General features: G+C 35.2%; 1 protein-coding gene across 2 annotated transcripts in view; it reads left to right on the forward strand.

The window, feature by feature from the left end:
* The window catches only part of RSBN1L (round spermatid basic protein 1 like), a 65046-nt gene that overhangs the window by 32629 nt on the left and 11291 nt on the right, over positions 1-21126 (forward strand). For both annotated transcript variants that reach the window (XM_074340639.1, XM_019744549.2), the window contains 4 exons: positions 1522-2162; positions 15329-15466; positions 17202-17344; positions 20834-21001. In XM_074340639.1, coding sequence (XP_074196740.1) covers positions 1522-2162; positions 15329-15466; positions 17202-17344; positions 20834-21001 — 1090 coding nt within the window. The remainder of the gene's footprint in view (positions 1-1521; positions 2163-15328; positions 15467-17201; positions 17345-20833; positions 21002-21126) is intronic.

Raw genomic sequence — 21126 nt, forward strand, 5'->3', positions numbered from 1 at the left:
CTTACAGAAAGATTAATACAGCTCAAGCATTCAGGATTTGAGACAGTCATGAGGCAGTTAGGCCAATTAGACCAAAAATAAGGCGGTTGTATCAAGGAAGTAAAAAATAGTTAAGGATGAGCTGGATAATTCTATTAAACCTTGGAGAGATCAGGAAGGAAAATTCGAGAGTATATCATTGATATTTGAAAATTGTGGGAAAGAAAATTTGAGTAGACTGGAAGCAGACCCAGAATTTAAGAGAGAAGAATGGTAGGGTAAAAAAGAGAAGGCACTGGGCGTAGACTGTTTTTTGTTTTTTCATAAGTTTGATAGTCAAAGAAGAGGAGAGAGAATTATTAAGTGTTTTTGGAGTTGGTGGGAGGGACTTATATTTGGAAAGCTGGTAGGACATCTCACTGGAGACAGAAAGGAATAAGAGATGTGGAGATGGAAAAATTTAGGTAAAGCAGTAGTTTGGGAAGGTTTAATTCATGGCAGGTTATCTATAAAAGTGAAATAACAGGTGAAAACAGTGAATGCCTTATTTTCTTAACTGTTACCTTAATGGCTTTTTCGTATTATCTTAGGAAGCATAATTTCTTGTGAGAATATTTACTTTTTTCTATTTTTCTTATTGTATAGAAACAAATATACTCTGATAATGTTAAGTGTTTATATCTACACTTAGATTCTATAGCAGTATAGTCTCTGGATTGACCTTTTATTCTTTGGAGTTCTAAATTTCTGAGCCCAGAGTCTACTTTCCTTTGGTTACAGAAGCTCATTCACATATAGGCTTATAATGTCCTGTGTCTTTTTCTTTTTTAATTTTTAATTCATTTCTTTATCAGTACATGGGTATCATTTGTGCTTAGGAAATGAGAAATTATTCTAATTTTGTCATCTCCTTTATGGTATCTGGTGGGGTCTTCACTGGGAACTTTGTAAACTCTAGTGGACCTAAAACAGCCCATTTTAGATGTATGAGTAGTTTTCTGAGGAGGAAATACGGTAAAAGCTAAGGAATTGCTGTTATACTGTGCAAATATTTCTCTCCCTTTATGATTTATAAATCTTGACACCTGTATGCAATTTTTAAGAACTTAAAGTAAAAATTATATATATGTATATGTGTATATATGCATATACATATCTGTATATATATATGTATATATATTCAATGGCAAACATCTGGAGGGCGTTGTTCATATTGACTTTTGTTCAGCTTTTCATTTCTGATTTTCTGCATTTAAAATGTGAAGATGATGCTTTCCGAAACATTCATTAATTTCATTACTTCATGAACGCTGAGCATCTGCTACATGTCAGAAAGGTCATGTCGTCTTAAGGCTTTGTGTGTAGAGAAAAGCAAAGAGACTGACTAAATTATGATTATCAGTACTGTGTAAAATGAATCCCAAATGTAAACCTAATTCTGAGTAAACTTTGCTTATTTATCATAAAACAGTTCTTAAAGCATATTTTTTTTTTAATTAACTGAAATATGGAGTTTCAAAAAAAAAATTTTTTTCCCAACAGGTGGGAAGGAGAAACCAAAAACAAATGTAGAAGATTTACAAATTAAAAAGGTAAAGAAGAAAAAGAAAAAGAAACACAAAGAGAATGAAAAACGGAAGCGTCCAAAAATGTATAGCAAATCGATTCAAACCATCTGCTCAGGATTGCTGTCTGATGTGGAAGATCAAGAAGCCAAAGGCATCCTAAATGATAACATAAAGGATTACAGTGGAAAGAATTTGGATATCAAGAGCTATGATTCCAAAATTCCAGAGAACAGTGAGTTTCCATTTGTCTCATTAAAGGAGCCACGGGTTCAGAATAACCTCAAAAGGTTGGACATGTTGGAGTTCAAACAGCTCATTCATATTGAGCACCAGCCTAATGGAGGTGCGTCAGTTATCCACGCCTACAGTAATGAACTCTCCCACCTGTCTCCCGTGGAGATGGAGAGGTTTGCAGAAGAGTTTGTGGGTCTAGTATTCAGTGAAAATGAAAACTCGGCCGCCTTTTATGTAATGGGTATTGTTCATGGGGCAGCTACCTATTTACCTGACTTTTTAGACTACTTTTCATTTAATTTTCCCAATTCGCCAGTGAAAATGGAGATACTGGGAAAGAAGGATATAGAGACAACGACTATGTCCAATTTTCATGCTCAGGTAAGAAGTTTCTAGTTTTTTCAAAAAGAAACTTGATATACTTTAGGCAAGTTTCTGTTCTTTGCTTCTCATTTCGCTCTAGGTTAGAAATAAAAAGGTAAGAATACAATGAAAGCTTTTGGGAATATTAAGAATAAATTACATTCTTGATGTGAACATCAGAGTTTAAACGTGTGTCTGCTTCTCTGTTTTTTTCTTAAAGATAATTAATGAAGTAATTAAGATTCCGTTGTCCTTTTTTGCAAGAATTTATCTTGGAAAGAAATGAAGGAAATTAATTTAGCTTTGTATTTTCCAGTCCTTCCAACAGTTCTTTTTACCTGAAAATCACCTCAAGTTATCTTCTTGGTGTATGTGATAATGCCTTAAAGGCACTTAGCATTGGATCTGTTACATAGTAGGTACTGAATAAATGTTGGTTATTAAATATATTGTGGTACAAGAGAGTTAATTGTGTGATAATGTGAGAAAATTTGCATATCAGTGCATATATTGAGCTAATTTCCATTTCCTATCCTTCTCTGTGGTGTAGGATATATATTAGGAAGCAGAGGCAGAATGGAGTCTGCTGGCCTTTGAACGGGAATGTGGTCCTATCTGAAAGGCTGGTGCCGTTGTCACCCACTCTCAGATCAGGGACTGCTTAGGCCAGGAGATCAGCCAATTTCCCCACTTATTGGTGCTAAAATGTCTGGTTTTCTAAGTAATAATTGATATCATAGTTTGGAAGGAGGAAAAAAGTCAAAGTCTAAAAGGGATCTTAGTGATCGTCTGTCCCAACCTTTCTCAATTTACAGATAAGCAAACAAACACAGATAGGAGTAACTTACTATTTTAAGGTTGGCAGCAGTGTCAGGAATAGAACAAAATCTCCTTAATCTTCATCCAGGAATGTTGTCCTTATTCTGAGTGTATGTGCATGCGCGCGCATGTATTTTTTTGTTTTTTGATATGTGTTCAAGTTACAGTTTCCACCGTGATAGTCTGATGTCCAGTCACATCCACACTTATCAAACCTCCCGCCTCCACAGTATAGTTGGTATATATTATGTAATATACTGTAGTCTGGAAAATATGGTAGTATTTCAAGTTTTAATGTGTGTGGGGGAATTAATCTCTAATATAACGTGTTTAAGAATTAGAATTTAAATCTTTTTTAGAGCTGAAAGGGAGCTATGGAGCACCCATCACTAGTCCTGTCATTTTATAGAATTCCAGAATGGTTAGTAACTTCTTTGAGATTATATCTGAGTTTTAGTGGTAGAACCAGTCTAGCATCTAGTAATAGTGGCTGTTGTTTATTGAGTACTGACTATGTCAAGAACTGCTGTAAGCACTTTATATGTAATAACTCATTTAATTTTCATTACAAGCTCATTTTAGTGAGAGAAGAAATAACTTGTCTAAAGCCCTTCAGTATTAGATCATTCATTTGTTATTCATTATATGTCTGCTAAGTGCCAGGTTTTATGCTAGGCCTCTTGATTTCCAATCCCATTTGTTCCCACTATATCACAAACTTTCTCACTGTCATACTATGCAAGTGTATTTCAGTCATCTTTTAAATGTCATAATTCTTATATTTGCTTTTCAAATAGCTTTTAAGGTTAGGAATTATTAATTTTAAATAATAAGAATTTTCATCTCAGCTTTGTAGTAAGTACAACATGAAAACCGTGCTTTTGTTACTAAATATTAAATGAAACAACATGGTGGGACCCACTAATCGTGCCAGTATGTGGCCAGGTTGTGGGTCTCAAGTCCTTCAGAGCCGCCTACCCTGGTTGCTGTCACGTATTCAGGGTACTTGTCTAATGCATATTGCACAGAGGAAACTCTAGGCAGATGCACCTTCTTTGTTACCAGTTGTGGCTCTGGCCCATGTCTATGTGATCTGTCAGCGGAAAGGACTGCTTTAACCGCTTCGGCTTTAGGCTTAATGGTAGGAAGCTGCCCCTGCAAGGTCCATGTTCCTTTATCCCAAGATCCACCAAATCCAGTCATTCTTATGGTGTGGGAAAGACTATCTAGTGGAAAGTTGCCCTGAACTGCTCGTTTGATATTTCTTCCACACTGGATTCTTAGTTTGCTTGGTTTTTGAAGAGTGTAAGAGACTGTGGAAGTGTTTTGGTAGTCTCTGGTTTGTCCTAATGCACTGGCCTTGTGAAACTGAATGGGATCCAAAAGACAGCAGAAGGAAAAAAAGCAGCACACTTACTGTAGTTTAATTTCAAATTTCTTGACTTTTCCATTAAAAGCTCTATCTGAACCTAATTCATGGTATCCCTCCAAGAAATGCTTTTTTAAAACCATTTATACAATTTCCTATTTAGGTAAATGCTTTATGAATTGCAGGACAGACTTATAGGCATGTATTTAGAGCTAAACCAGTTTGTAGCTCGAGGCTTTTCTTGTCCTGAATGTGAGAACCTTTCTTCCAAATTTAATTTGTAGAATGATTTATAGTCAGCACAGTGAGTTGTGACTGAGTTAGTGTGGGTACCTGAAGGAACTCTGCTATGGGTTGGCTAGAAAGGGAAGGGATCCAGTCCTGGTTCTGCCATTTACTACCAGCTGTGACATTGGAAAGCTGCTTAAGCTCTTTACATCTCAGTTTCCTCACTTACAAAGTAATCATAATGATGATAGTACTCGATTCACAGAGTTGTGGTTAGAAATGCTTGGTAGAATATAACAGGTTAAAGCTAGTTGTTATACGTAGTGCAGTATTATAGTAGCTTTCCATTTTGTTGAATAGGTGATGACTAGCTTCTGACTGAGGACTCTTAAGTGTGTTATTGATGGTAGGGGTTGCAGCAAGTACCGAAGATAAATTACCATAACTATTTCATGTATAGATAAAGAGTTGATTTAGTTGTGGTATGTATATACAATGGAATATTATTTGGCCGTAAAAAGGAATAAAATACTGATACATGCTGCAGTGTGGATGAATCTTGAAAACATTAAGTGAAAGAAGCCAGTCACAAAAGCTCATAAGTTGTATGATTCTATTTATATGAAATATCCACAATAGGTAAATCTATAGAAACAGAAAGCAGATTGGTGGTTGCCAGGGGCTGGGAGAAGGGAGAAATGAGTAACTGCTTAATGGGTATGGGGTTGTCTCTCTTTTTTTTTTAATTGAGATTTCTTTTATTGAGATAATTGACATGTAACATTGTATTAGTTTTAGTTGTGCAACATAATGGTTTGAGACATATGTTATATACATACACACATATACATATATATATATATATAAATGATTACTACAATACATTTAGTTAATATCCATCACCACACGTAGTTGCAGTTTTTTTCTTGTGATGAGAACTTCTGTGCTCTACTCTTAGCAACTTTGAAGTCTACAATACAGTATTGTTAACTGCAGTCATGATGAACGTTACATCCCCATGATTTATTTATCTTGAAATAAGAAGTTTGTGCCTTTTGACCACCTTCACCCTTTTCATCCCATCCCCACCTCTGACAACCACCAATCTGTTAAGTTTAGGGGTGTGTGTTTAAATTCTATAAGTGAGATCATACAGTATTTGTCTTTCTCTGACTCATTTCACTTAACATAATGCCCTCAGGGTCCATCTATGTTGTCACAAATGGCAGGATTTCCTTGTTTTATTGTGGCTGAATAATATTCCTGTGTGTATGTGTGTTTTCTTTATCCATTCATCCATTAGTGGATACTTGGGTTCTTTTTATTTCTATATCTTGACTGTTGAAATGCTGCAGTGGGAGGGTTGCATATCTTTTCAATATAGTGATTTTGTTTTCTTTGGATAAATACCCAGAAATGGAATTGCTGGATCATATGGTAGTTCTACTTTTAATTTTAATTTTTTTAAATAAATTTTTTAACACTGATTTTTAAAAATAATTTTTTTTATTGGAGTATAATATGTACACAGAATGCTCACAATGTAAATGTATAGCTTAATGAATCTTTACAAAATGAACACACCCATGATTTTTAAAAGTAGAATATTACTGGTAGCCAGAGCCCTCCCCAACCCCCTCTTTATCCATACTCCACACTTCACCACCACATGCCGTACGTATACACAAACACCGAGGTTACCACTCTGCTGACTTTGAACACCAGATAAATTTTGCGCGATTTAAACTTTCATGTAATAGAATCAAATAGTATGTACATTGTCATGTGTGGCTTCTTTCCTTCAACATTATGTTTGTGAGATTCATCCATCTTGTGTGTAGCAACTATTTATTTTCTCATTGTTGTATGGTATTCCATTGTATGAATATACCATGATTTATTTGTACTGTTTACAATGGGTGGATGTTTGAGGTCTTTCCAGTTTGTGGCTGTTACAATAGGGGTGCTATAAATATTTTTGTACATATTTTGGTATTTTGGTGAGCATACACGTATTTGTTTCTGTTGGGTATATACATAAGATTGGAATTTCAGGATCAACAGGTATGCAAATGTTTATCTTTACCAGATACTACAGGTTTTCCAAAGTTATACTAATTTACATTCCCACCAGCCATGCTCCACGCCCATGGCCATACTTGGTAGTGTCTGTCATTTTCATTTTAGCCATTCTGGTGGCTGTGTAGTAGTATCTCATTATGGTTTTAATTTGCATTTCCCTGAGGACTGAGGAGGTCAAGCACCTTTCTATATAATTATTGTTCAGTTGTATATCCTCTTTTGTGAAAGGACCTGCTCTACTCTTTTCTGCATTTGCCTGTTGGCTTTTTTGTTCTAATTGATTTGTTGTTCTTTATATATTGTGGATAAGAAGCTTGTCAGCTATATATGTATTACAAACACTTCCTTTCACTGAGTGGCTTATCATTTCACTTTTTTTTTTTTTTTTAAATTTTATTGGGGAAGGGGAACAGGACTTTATTGGGGAACAGTGTGTACTTCCAATACTTTTTTCCAAGTCAAGTTGTTGTCCTTTCAGTCTTAGTTGTGGAGGGCGCAGCTCATCTCCAGGTCCAGTTGCCGTTGCTAGTTGCAGGGGGCACAGCCCACCATCCCTTGCGGGAGTCGAACTGGCAACCTTGTGGTTGAGAGCCCGCTCTCCAACCAACTGAGCCATCCGGGAGCTCAGCTGCAGCTCAGCTCAAGGTGCCATGTTCAATCTTAGTTGCAGGGGTTGGAGACCACCATCCCTTGTGGGACTCGAGGAGTTGAACTGGCAACCTTGTGTTTGAGAGCCCACTTGCCCATGTGGGAATCGAACCGGCAGCCTTTGGAGTTAGGAGCATGGAGCTCCCACCACCTGAGCCACTGGGCCAGCCCCTTGTTTCACTCTTAAGAGTGTCTTTTGATGATTACAAGTTCTTGTGTTTTAATGCAATCTAATTTATAAGTTCCCTCCCCCCCCCACTTATGATTAGTGCTTTTTGTGTCCTATTTAAGAAATCTTTGTCTACCCCAAGGTAATTAATATATCCTCTGAAGTTTTCTTCTGGAAAGTGTTTGTTTCACCTTTCACATTTAAATCCCCAGTTTTTCTGGAATTAATTTTTGTATATGGTATGAGGTAAAGATCAAGGTTCATATTTTTCCTTGCGGGTATTCAGTGTACACAATCATTTATCAAAAAGACATCCATTCCCCATTACGTTGCATTGTCACCTTAGCCATAGATCAATTGATCATATATGTGTAGGTTTTTGGGCTCTCTTTAATTTTATTATTCTATTTGTCTTATTTGATATAGCTTTATAATAACTCTTGATATTTAGTAAAGTTTATCAATTTTGCTGATCTTCAAGATTTCCTTGATTCTTTATATTTCCATATATACTTTACAGTTAGCATGTCAGATTAAACAAATCTGCTGGGATATTGATTGGGGTACATTAAATCTATAGATAAGTTTGGGTAAAATTGATGTTTTTATAATATTGAATCTTCCAGTCTGTGGTCATGGTAGTTCCCTTTTTATTTTCCCTCAATATTTTTTGGTTTACAGCCTACAGATTTTACACATCTTTTGTTAGACTTATTCCTAGGTATTTGAGGACTTCATTTAGTTAATCACGCTTTCTGAGAACTTGGAAGCTTTGAGCACCTCATAGTATGTGACATTAGCACTCATCTTCAGAAATTGGAAATGTGCTTGTACCTCATTTCTCTTTCAGGGAGCGTCCCCTTTCCTTCTTATCTGTGGCATTATCATGCATGCTTATTAGTAGAATCACATAGTGAAGCTGTGTATTTTGGTGAGGTCAAATGAATTAGCCTACATACTGCCCTGCAATTTGTCTTTAAAAGAATAGGTTGAGATGGTAATATTATTTGAGCTGCTGTGTTTTGTGATCCTAGGGGAAGGAAGAGAGTTACAAGACTGGAATGTAGTTTCACTTAATATTAATCATAACAAAGACAAGTTGTGAGTAATAAAGCCCAATCCATGTTCCATTTATTCATGCCCAGGAATAAAGTTAATGATTTGGTCATGAGGACTGCTCGTTAACTGAGTTCAAAAAGTTAGGTTCAGCAGAACCTGTTCTGGTTGTGAGATAATGCTTTTTACAGAGCAGAGGAAAGCAGACCTGTAGAGAAAAGTTTCAAATTTAAAAATTTTGTAGTCCAGTAATTCCTTTAATTTCTTTTTATACCTTTTATATTATGAAAAACTTTTGATCCAGTCAAAAGCAGTCTAAAAACGGTATCGAAAAGAGTCAGAAACATGTGAGAAGAGATAATGGAGTTGATAGAGAAGAGAACGAATCTGACCTTTATTCTTTTTATTTAATCTTAGTTTGGAAAATACGTTTAGTGTCAAAGAAAGAAATCCATGATAATGGTAATGGGTATATATAAGTAACACTTTTTAATGAATAAAATACAGTATATGTATAATAATGTTAAAATATATTTTTGTGTTTTCTTATATTCTGATACTGTAACCTGTGCAAATAGTGAAGCTTGGAATGTTGTAAATAAAAACCCATTAGTTTGAATTTTAAGACAGTCCTCATATGTCCAGGTGTAGATCAGGCCCAAAGAAGCAGTACCACCAGCATGGCCGCTGTACTATCTGATGGCATAAGTTGTCACTGCAGCCATTTGCAGTCCTGAGAGTAGCGTTCCCCTGATTGTATAATCTGATCGCCCTGACTACAGTGGCTTGTGGGACCCACACCAAGTTTATGTTGGGTTTGCATCCTGAGGAGACTAGTTTTCTTTTTTTCCAAATATTAAAATCAGAGAACCAAATAAATTGGCATAAATTCTGTGGAAACAAATTATATAGCCATTTCTGTGATCTTTATAGTGATGGTGTGTATCTCTGTAGTAGTATTACTCTGTATGTAGTTTTCAGAAACACTCATTTTGCACTTGTTCAGCCTTAATTCTTGAAACATGTTAATTTGAGATTGTTTCATGTATATGTGTGCGTACACACACACACACACACACACACACACTGACGAAGGATCAAGATATCCTGTTCTTTTGTTTTCCATCTTTATCTGTTTCCTGGCTGGTTGCCTGAACATTTTGAAGACCATGTGGAATTACATATTGTGTTAATAGGTCGTGTCATTTTTCTAATGTTGTGGCTCTGAGGTGAGTGGTATAATTTCATTCAAACTGTATGATAAAAATCTGTTTGAGGGTAGAAACATACATGATTTTTGCTGAAAGTTTGAAACCTATCTATATCAGTTCTTTTTTGTTGCAGTAAACAAATAAAAACCCTTAAGGCTTAGTGGCTTTAGTGGCCTAAATTTCTCACAATTCTTTGGGCTGACTGGGCAGTTTTTATCTTTGTCAGCTCGGCTGGGGCTCAGTGGCCTCATTCTCGTCTGGTGGTTGGTACAGTGTCAGCTGGGGTGATGATAACATTTCTCTCATCGTCTTGCAGGTTAGCCTGGGCTCATCCACATGGTGGGAGTTGCAGGGTTCCGTAGAGCTGAGAGAGGGCAGTTCCCAGTGCGCAAGTCTCGTCTGTGTTGTGTTTGCTTATGTCTCATTGGTCGCAGGAAGCACACGGCCAAACCCAGACGCACGTCTTGATGGGAGTGGCACAGTCACAGTCACGTTGCTCAGAAGCCAGCATACAAACTTGGGAAGAATTTTTGGCCAAGAATTTGCAGTCTTCCACATCCATCCTAGTTTTTCTACTGTCTTTATTTCAAATATTCACTTGGACATTTATTGTTCTCCTGTTTCTTTGATGGTAGGGAAACGAAAAGGCAAGTAAGACAGAAATTTTACTTATTAAGGAATAAAAGAGATTTCTAGCTTGTCCTCAGTATGGAATCAGCACGCAGTCTGAACCCTGTATTAAAAACTGTGAGGCTGTGAAAACAGGAGCAGTTCTCTTCTAATTACCCTTCGCCCTTCCCCAAACTCTAAATCTTGTTTTATATTTTAACCTGGTTCTCAGTTGTTTGTATCAAATAACTTAAGGTGTTAATTCATGATTAAATGACAATGTTTTAATAGTGAAACAATTATTAAACCTGATCTGATATTTGACCTTGCAAACAAGGCTCTCTGTAGAAGGAGGGGAGAAAAGTGACATTTCTTGAATTCATGCTGGGGTCATTCACTGTACTAGGCCATTAAAAAAGACTTGACATGCCATCTTTGAGCCGTTGCCTGCCTTTGTACTAAGTTGTCATTTTGACTAATTGTGTCTGTCATATCCTTGAGTGCTTATAAACTGATCTATACAAAATATTATGGCAGGTACCAGGTGATCGAATTGAAAAAGAAGCCTTTTCCCTTTATTATACTAATTTAAAAATGAATAATAAAACTTTTATTCTTATTTTAGTTGAAGAAGTTATGTGGATATTTTTGAAATAAAATGTCGATAAGTGTCATTACCTGTATATTTTGATAGATATGCCAGATGTGATGGGGAATGGCTCCCCCTTGTGGCACACTCGTTTATGTTTTACATTGCCTCAGTAAGAGTATGACGAGCTGGCCTTGTTTTTAAAAACGAGACTCCCTTCTCTCATCTTCCTATCCCTTCCACCACCCCACCTCGTGGCCCCCATAAAACCAACCAGCAAAATTGAACCAACAGCGTCTTCTGCCCTCACCCCCTAAAAATTTTGGCTCTAATTACTGTCCTACTTTTGTATTTTCTTTACTGATGCTGATAACTAGCTAGAAACATCTGTAATATTTCCTGTATTTATTATGGATCACTATTAAAGTAGTCTGTGAAATTTTTAATATTTAGAGTGTTGATAGTTATACTAAAGCAACTATAAGAAAAACAGGGTTTTTTTGTTTTGTTTTGTTTTTTTCCCCAAGTCAAGTGGTTGTCCTTTCAGTCTTAGTTGGAGAGGGCGCAGCCCAGCTCCAGGTCCAGTTGCCGTTGCTAGTTGCAGGGGGCGCAGCCCACCATCCCTTGCGGGACTCGAGAAATCGAACTGGCAACCTTGTGGTTGAGAGCCCACTGGCCCATGTGGGAATCGAACCGGCAGCCTTTGGAGTTAGGAGCATGGAGCTCCAACCGCCTGAGCCACCGGGCCGGCCCCTCTTCATGGTTTTTTGAATTATTTATTTCTACGTTTGTTTCTTCCCTTGTTGCAGCAATTTTTATAAGTAAAAGAAGAGAAAGCGGTATTAAGTCTTAAAGATTTATATTTGGCAATGTGTTTCCTGTCAGGAAGGCTACTTTTTATTTATTTTTATTTTTTAGCAAGCCAACTTCAGAATCATAAGCTTTTTTTTTTTAAGATTACATGAGGAATAATGAATAGGATTTTAATTCAAACATAATTAAATTACTCATTTCTCATTAACTAAAACTTCTGAGATTTTTTTATTGGCACTTACTGGCAGTGGGTGCAAGAAGTCTCCTATTTCCTGCTTTTTTTTTTCTCTTTATGACATAGAGAATATATGAGGGGAAAAGTGAAAATGTAGTCATGATGGTGATAGGTTTTTGTAGGGAGGAGATTGAGATTTAAAATGTTAAACATGCGTTCTAAAAGGCACTATTTAAATACAAGCTTTTGCAAATATATAAATAAGTATCATTCCTGTCATTTGTCATCTTTTGAGGGTGCTATGCCTAAATTGGGAGGAACACTATTATACTCTTAATAACTCCGCATTTGTCTTTTAGGAAGCATATAGGATACACTTGAAAGCAGTGACATGTTTTGATCTTTTCAGGTTAATTTTTTAACTGTATCAGAAAACTGTGGTTTGATCAATATTGACTGAAGTAAATATAAGCAAATCTATACTAATCTCATGTCCATTGTCTTCAGGACATGAGGTTATCCAGATAAGTGATTTTTCTAGACAATGGAAGCATATAATCTTAAGTAGCAAGATTTTAATGAAGATATCCTTTTACTGAGCCATGTGCAGCTTAAGTTAAAGTTAGCTGTTTATTTGCAGTCTAGGTTTGTCATTATCATCTATAATATCATAATGTCAGAGGGGAGCTGTGGCTGTGCTTGCCTCTTTCCCCTCTGCCCCCTTCTAACTTTGTCGGGTTTTTTTTTATCCTTTATCGTTTTAGTGATTAGAATTATGCCTAATATAGAAACATATATATGTAAGAAGAGTACCCTTTTATGAGTCACAGTCTTGTGGTATTTATTTTGGCTATTTAGAGATTCTTTCAACCCTTACCTGTTACCTTCCTCCACCCCACTGCCCTTGAATTGTAATTGTTGGATAGGTGAGTTATGGAGAATTGAGGCTTTTTTCCTTATGATGTTAAAGATGTACTTTTATTTCATGTAATAGGGGAAACTGGGTATTTGTTGCAATAAAATAGTTGTTACCAAATCAGGAAGTATTTACTTTTTTCTGGAAAGTGTGTGGATTATATTCTTTTACTTTGACAGCTGAAGTGCCATCTATATATTTTATTAAGAGGTATATACTTTTTGAATTTGAATAAATTGTTACATGTAATTTGCCATGTTTAAGCTATTAATGGTTCCAACTGATTTAGTATTTGTTTGAATTATTAAACTAGAAAGCTGTGTTGAATGGTATATAATTAAAAGTTACATTACAATGTATTTAAAAACTCAGATTAGTTTCACAGACTCAGATTTTGATGGCTCCAATTTAATTTTTTAAATTTAGTTTTAAATTTAAATATATTTGTATTCACCCTATTGGGTTATCAGAGTATTATTTTGAATATCTAGAGAATAAATGTTTTAGAAGAAAATTGCCATATTGTTTTAAACATGATAGCTAAGTATGCATAGTTTTTATAAGTACCATACGTTCTAGTGGAATTTACCTCAAGTTTAGTGGATGAACGGGATGTACTTTATAGTCTTAGCACATTTTGCTGAAAAGGGAGAGACACCTGTACTTTTATTAGAGCAAATTACGTATGTAAGTGAATTTTACATATATGTATTTTGCCATGAGATGATAAGAACTAACTATAAAGATTCAAATAACAAATTTAAGATTATAATCCAAGTAGTAGGGTCTATGTTACTTTACTCTTTAAAAATTCAGTTTCTCCCAAATAACTTTTGCAATATTTATGAGTTTTATTAGGACCATACTTTACAAAATCATCAAAAGATATAGCCTCTTTTTAGTTAGCCCCAAAATAGACATAGGAGGGGGAGGGAAAATCAAATTTGTCCTCATTTATGTAATGTATTATGTTAACGTTTTTAATATTTAGGTCTGTATTAATTTAGACATGTGTTTCATTTTATTTTTAAAGAAAGAACAACATTTGTAAACTTGGAAATTAATGCAAACGTGTAATTTGAATGAAATGACATGGCTAGGTCAGTAATATTCTCTTCATTCAATGAAATGATCATTCTAACCTAAGATAACATCTAGTTAAATCAAAGTTAGTAAACTATTTAAGTTATGAGATAAAACATATTGTTTGTCGTGAATATTAACCACCCAAGAAGCTTTACCCATTCTTTGTTAATAAATGATACATGCTTTTACTTAACATTTAAACACAAAAATTTTACTGTAAGAGGACTGAGTTAAATTTGTTGATAATTAGTTCTGGTTTTCTGATTATTAATTGTATCTATCCCTTCTCTATAGTTTAATAATATTATACTATGGTTTTTATTTTGTGCTTTAAAATTGGGATAGACACAGGCAAACTGAGACAATTTGCTCTCCCTAAATTTAGTGGACACAAAAGTTAATCCAGAGAAAAAGATAGTTAGGATTTAGCTTAAAGCTTGTTTATGTAAGGAAGTTGTTTTGCTTAAAAAGACTTGTTTAGGGGTGGCCGGTTAAGCTCAGTTGGTTAGTGCGTGGTGCTACCAGCAAGGTTGCTGGTTCGATACCCCCATGGACCACTGTGAGCTGCATCCTCCTTTAAAAAAAATAAAAATTGTTTACTAGTGTTAATATATGAAAAGGCATAGGTTTCTTTGCAGGGTTTAAATGTACTTGTGAAAATTCAGGTACAAATTATTCTTGAGACATAGGCTGTTTTATTTTGGTTGATATTTGAAGGATACCCATTTGCCAGCACTCTGCAGGTGGCTTTATATAATTTCTAAGTTTTATTCAGCAATCTGAGGTAAATTGTTCCAGTTAAGGAAACTAAAACTCAAGGAACTTAAGTGATTTCTGAAAGTCACATTGCTGGTAGACAGCAAAGGTAGATTTGGGACCTAGGACACCTGTCTCTAGTAGTTTCTCTGTCTCAAGTAGTTTTTCATCAGAGTTAGAAATGTAAACTGGGTCCTAATTAATATGGTAAGATTTGGAAGAGAAGAGCATTCCTGATGGCCTTTTAGATGTACAGACCCCTAGTGATGGTTAAATGTAACGTTTTCAGTTTGTACTTTTGAAAATTCTGATAAAAAGATATGAACCATTTAGGGAAATGCAAGTACATGAACTTTCAAATATAATTTCAGTGGCATTATTGATTACTTAATGAACTCATGTATTATAAGAAGTTATAATCAGCTGTTTATCTCAACTGTTTTCATAAGCCATGTGTAGGAATAGCTAGAGAAGTTAAAATAGCTTGATTTAGTGTAGATTTTTTTAATGCCTTCTTTTTTTATACTGTTTTTAAAGGCTTTTGTTTTGTTTTGCTTGCCTCACATATTCTAATATTCTTGGACAATATATTTAGTGTTACATAGTGATAGCAAGCATTGTCTTATGTGTAACTTTTAATTAATTCCATATCCTTCAGGTAAAAAGAACGTATTCTCACGGTACTTACAGAGCTGGCCCAATGAGACAAATCAGCTTGGTGGGAGCAGTTGATGAAGAAGTGGGAGATTATTTCCCTGAATTCCTTGACATGTTGGAAGATTCACCATTTTTAAAAGTAAGAGAAAACAATATCAAGCAATCTAAATTGTGGGTGTTACTTTCAAGCTACAGGTGCTAGAGATGGCTGTTTCAGGATTATAAAGATTTTTATTTCATTTGAATTGGAGGGAAGGAAAAGAAGAGATGAGAGAAACTAAAAGTAAATTCTAGTGTAGTGTGTGTTTGTGACTTCTCCCATACTAATTATAATGGCAAAGCTTTGTGGTGGATCAGAAAGTAACGCTTGCCTATGGCTGGCACTTGAGGAAATTAGGTTCCATTTGTTTTTTAGCTTTTTATAAACTGAGTACCAGAAGACTTAACACGTTGCGTAAGGCGGGGTTTAAATCCCTCGTGAAGATTCTCGTGATCCGTACGCAACGTGTTAAGAAGTGCAGGAAGGAATCATTGTTTTGTACATCTGAAACTAATTTAAAAAAAAAGTGCAGGAAGGATGTCTACTAAATGAAAGTGCTTAGAAGAAGGGAATGGCAAGTTGGCATTGTGGAAAACTCTGGGAAACTGTACATCTGTATTTCATTCTTGGTTATAGTGAGGTGGGTTGGACAAGCCATTTAAACTTTCCGCGCTTCAGTTTTCTCGTCCATAAAATAAGGCATTTAAACTATGTCATTTTAAGGCCCCTTTAACTTCTTTAAATAATTTCTAGCTAGATTTCTTTTTTTTTTGACAGTCTCTGCATTTCAGAAAATATTTATTTCTTGTGGGCTGCTGGGGCTGTCCCATTGAGAGAGAAATCTCTGAAATAGGTAGATAGGTTAATTATTAGTAATTCAAAGGTCAGGTTGGAACAAGATCAATTTATCACTATTTGCCACTTAATCTATTAAACACTTCTTTTTTCACTTCTGCTTGCTCAGTTTTCTTGTGTGTGTGTGTGTGTGCGTGCGTGTGTGTGTGTGTGTGTATCTTTTTCACCCCATTCCATTCCCCTTTTCATTTTCTTTTTTATTCTTTGAAACTTTTTGTTGCGTTTCTATTTCTCCCAGCTAGTGACATCATATAATTTGATTGAATTTATTTTGAATGGTATTTTTAAAATACCATTATTTAAATAATTATGTTTCATATTTTAATTTTAAAAGCAAATGAGCTACACTTCTTTCTAGAGAAATTCAGTTTGACAATTCTCCCCTTTTTGAAAAGGGGCATTGAATGAATGGTATTTTAAAAATACCATTCTTACCATTCCGTGGACCCTTAGTCCTTTCTCTTTTCAAAGATTTTAATCTCTGCTTTTAGACCAGCAGTCTCTTCAAGCAACTTCTAAACAGAAATAAATTTTTATTTTGGTTTGGTTTTCCTTGTTTTGTTAGGTTTTGATTATAACTAATGAAAAAGTTATCTTTTTTTTTTTTTTAGATAGCCATTTTTTAAAACTTAATCGTTCATTTTTATAGATTCTCATGGAGAACACTTGCTTATTTTGCCAACTTATTAACATCATATATTTGGTAAAAGGACGAATAACAAATGATGAATATAGTGTATCATATCTGTGGCAGGGTTGAGGAGGGAATCATCCAAGAATAATTATTCTCTTCATGTATTTGAAATAGAATTTTTTGATGGAGAATGAGTATATAGGGATATGTTCAATATAGGTACACATTTCAAATGTTTAAGTATGAAGGTGTATATGAAAGTTTGTTGGGGGGCAATATTTTTTAATGTATATTTAAAGTCACATTTTGAAAATAATTGATTTCTATGTAATTATTTGCCTCTAGTGTACACTGCCATGGGGGACACTATCTAGTCTAAAACTAGAGAGTCGAAAAGATAGTGATGATGGTCCCATCATGTGGGTACGCCCAGGAGAACAAATGATCCCTGTGGCTGATATGCCAAAGTCACCTTTCAAAAGGAAAAGGTATGTTGGATACAAATTTTTATTGCCGGGGATGGGTGTTTGTATGTTGGTGTGTGTGTATGTGTTAGTTGAAAATTGGAGGAAGGAGGAAAAAGTCTAAGGCATAACTGGAATGTAAATTCAGAAATGGCTATACATGCTGAGGTAATTAAAAAAAAAATCCAAACATAAGACATGGGAAATGTAGGCAGATAGTAATAAATTATAATTAGGAATGGAAAAAAAACATAATTCACAGCAAAAACCTTATATAAACTATTTGGAATAAATTTAATAAGAAATATGTCAGAACCCATACGAAGAAAACCAAAATATCTTATAGAGGATATAAAATAAGACCTAAACAAATGGAAAACCCTACTGTGTTCTGGATTGTATAAAAATGATATTCCTTTGAACCTTTTAGCATTTCAATTGGACTCACACTTCTGGCACTGGATAAAGCAATTTTAAAGTTCATAAGTAAGAATAAATAAAGCCAGCAAATAGCCAAGAAAATTCTGAAAGATAAGTGAGGGGGACCTTGTGTTATTAGATAATAAAAATTGTAAAGCTCAAAAAGATCATTGGAATAGGATCAAGTACACAAATAGATCTAAGTATATTGGGAACTTAATATATGAGATAGGTGGAAAAAGGAAGATTTATTTAATGAATAATGCTGGTATAATTGGCAGTCCATGTGAAAGAAAACAAAACTGTAGCTCCTATGTTATACAAGAATTAAATTTGAGATTTAAACATAATAAGATAAAAAATAAAAATACTAAAATAAAAATTTTCGAGCCTAGGAGAGACCTTGCTCAGCAAGATAAAACAATATAATGACAACAGTATTTGAGAGAAAACACAACAATGAAATTGACAACTATGATAGACTTGACTAAAACATTTGTAATACTTGACACTCTAAAGTTAATATACAAAGAGCATTCCCAAATGGACAAGATAAATGTAAAACAACCCAATAGGAAAATAGGCCTCAGACAGTCAAATGTATATTAAAAGATTTATGAGATGTTATTTTTACCCATTACATTGGCAAAATTATTAATAGAGCAGTAATATTACTCTAATATTACACATATTTACATATACTTAATTATGTTAAGTATGTGAGGAAACGGTCATTTATATATTGCTGGTAGAAGGGTGAGCTGCTATAATTTTGTGAAAGTAATCCAGCAATAGCTCCTAAAATTTAACATACGCGTATGTGTTTTGATCCAGCCCCCCTACTTTCGGAATCTGTCCCAAGAGGTAAAATCACTGAAGGTAAATGTATAAGAATGTTAATGGCAGCATTATTTTGTAGTGAGAAAAATATTTAAAATGATTTGAATGCCCATTAATAGGGGAATGGTTGACTACATTTTGATACATTCCTATTAAAGATTATGGTGAAATAGTTAAATAAGTGAATCATTTATATTTGTTGATCTGGAAGTGTCATGGACATATGACACTTAGAAAGAGCACAAGGTAGGGTAATATGTCCTGTGTGATTCTGTTTTTTTCCTGAGAAGAAATGAAAAAATATGTATAAGTGTATATTTATGTGAGCACAGAGAAAAGTGTGGAAAAATGTATACTAGGTCAACATTATTGGGAGTGGAGTGAGTGATGCTGGGGGGGAGTGTATCTTTTTCTTAGATACCTAAAGATGGTTTCACTGGTTCCAGTGATTATTAATTTAAAAAAAAAAAAAAAAAAAGACACCAGGGAACAGTGGTCATTGAGTAAACTGTAGGTTGCATGAAGTAGGGACTGTGTTGTGTTTGTTACTAAATGTGTCCCTAGCACCTAAATCAACAATGCCTAGTGCTTAGTAAGTAGTAAGTTTTTATTGGTGGAACGAAATTTTTATAAGTTAATTTGTAAGTTGGTAGTAGATGGTAATATTGGTGTTTCTTAGTGATTCTTAACTTGGATTTCTAATCATTTTGAGAATCTGAATGCTTCTCCCCAGAACAATGCAGATATACATGTAATTTAAGGGAATTCAGCAGGCCCTGAAGGAACTCGCCTGCACTTCCAGGATTACAGTCCATGGTGTATGTGATAACTTCATATCACATTACAGTCTGACCAAACTAATAACAACACAGCCCCAGGCACTGTGCCAAGTGCTTTATATAAAGTCTTCATTCATTAAAATGTGGTGTTAATGAGACCAAACTTGTGGTCTTGAAAGCCTGTTAGCTTTCCACAGGAAGCAACCTCATCATGTAGCTTTCTGGCACCTGTAGAACATTAATCACAAAGAGCAAAAAGGTTGTTAGAGCACCGTGTGTGTGTGTGTGTGTATGTAATAAGACTGTAATACAGGAGTGTACAGAGAGCAGTAAGTGGTAGAGTTGAGGTTGGGAAATTAGAGAACTCATAAGGAAGAGTGGCCCTAGGGGATAGACTAGGATGAGGAGAAAATTATGGGGCGATCCAGATTTGTCTTTGGAAGTAACAGAAAAACCATACAGGAAGATAAATAAGATGATAACTCCCAATCAGAGATGTTCTTCTCGCCGTTTCCCGCTTCTGCAGCAAAATTGGACAGGGTTTCTGCAGTGAGTGAGGCTAAGTCAGTAGCTTCTGTATGCATAGGGATTCTAGATGGTGAGCAGTGGAAGAGAAGGCCAGTGGGAGACGGCTGTCCTCAAAGGGAGCTAAAGTTTTTCCTTTCTGCCCCTCCCCCCCCAAACCACGCATGTTTTGTGGAAGCAGTGTTATACCTGGTAGTTTCTTCCCCTTTTTTTTTTTTTTTTTCTTTTGGTCTTCCTCTCACTAGAATATAAATTCCTGCAAGAGTAGGGAACTTGTCTGTCTTATTCACTGCCGTCTTGGTCACTAGCTCCGGTGCCTAGATAATACCTGCCATATGGTTAAGTGTTCTATAAATATTAAATTAATGCATCTTTTAAAGTTACCTGTTTGTGCCCGATATATACCTGTCTGTGTTAGTCATGTGACATGATTGGGGGCATGCTTCTGTAGATAAGACCCGAACCTCATGCTCTCATAGGTTAGACCCAAACCTGAGGTGGAGATTCTGGGTACAGGGAAACCTAGGTAGACCACACGACCTGTAATTTAGTTTGTTATCTAAGTGTACATTGACTTAAAACTGCCACTTTTATGAAGGGTGTTTGTTAAGAATAGGAGTGGATTATATATGTGTTCTTGTTTGCACTTGTTCATTTTAAAAATAAAACTTGATTTGGGAACAGGTGATTTAAAATTTCCTTTATTCTGAATTACATGATTACTAAATACTTAATGCCAGTTAAGCCTCAGTACATTAATGAGAATGTTTGAAGGCAATTAAACCTTAATACATAAACCTCTTTTCTCCCTGCTGCCCTCTCTCCTCTCCCTCACCCTCCTCTCTCTCTTTCTATGAAATTTATATGGGAGCTTCCAGTGGTGCAATCAGTTAGTGCGCGATACTTCTATAAAATACATATAAAACATAAATGTAATTTTTTTAAACAGAACTACCAATGAAATAAAAAACCTGCAGTACCTACCTCGAACTAGTGAGCCCCGTGAGATGCTCTTTGAAGACAGGACAAGAGCTCATGCAGATCATATAGGACAAGGTTTTGAACGACAGACTACAGCTGCTGTTGGAGTGTTGAAGGCTGTGCACTGTGGAGAGTGGTATATATTAACTACTGCTACTTTAATGAAAGCTTTTCTTAGCCTCTACATTTTTTCTTGGGAAGTTTCAGTAATTCTCCTTACTGTGGGTAAAAAAGTCTCATTTTTCCCTGTATTTGAATATT

This window comes from Rhinolophus sinicus, linkage group LG09, assembly GCF_036562045.2.
Source record: "Rhinolophus sinicus isolate RSC01 linkage group LG09, ASM3656204v1, whole genome shotgun sequence".
Classification (NCBI taxonomy): domain Eukaryota; kingdom Metazoa; phylum Chordata; class Mammalia; order Chiroptera; family Rhinolophidae; genus Rhinolophus; species Rhinolophus sinicus.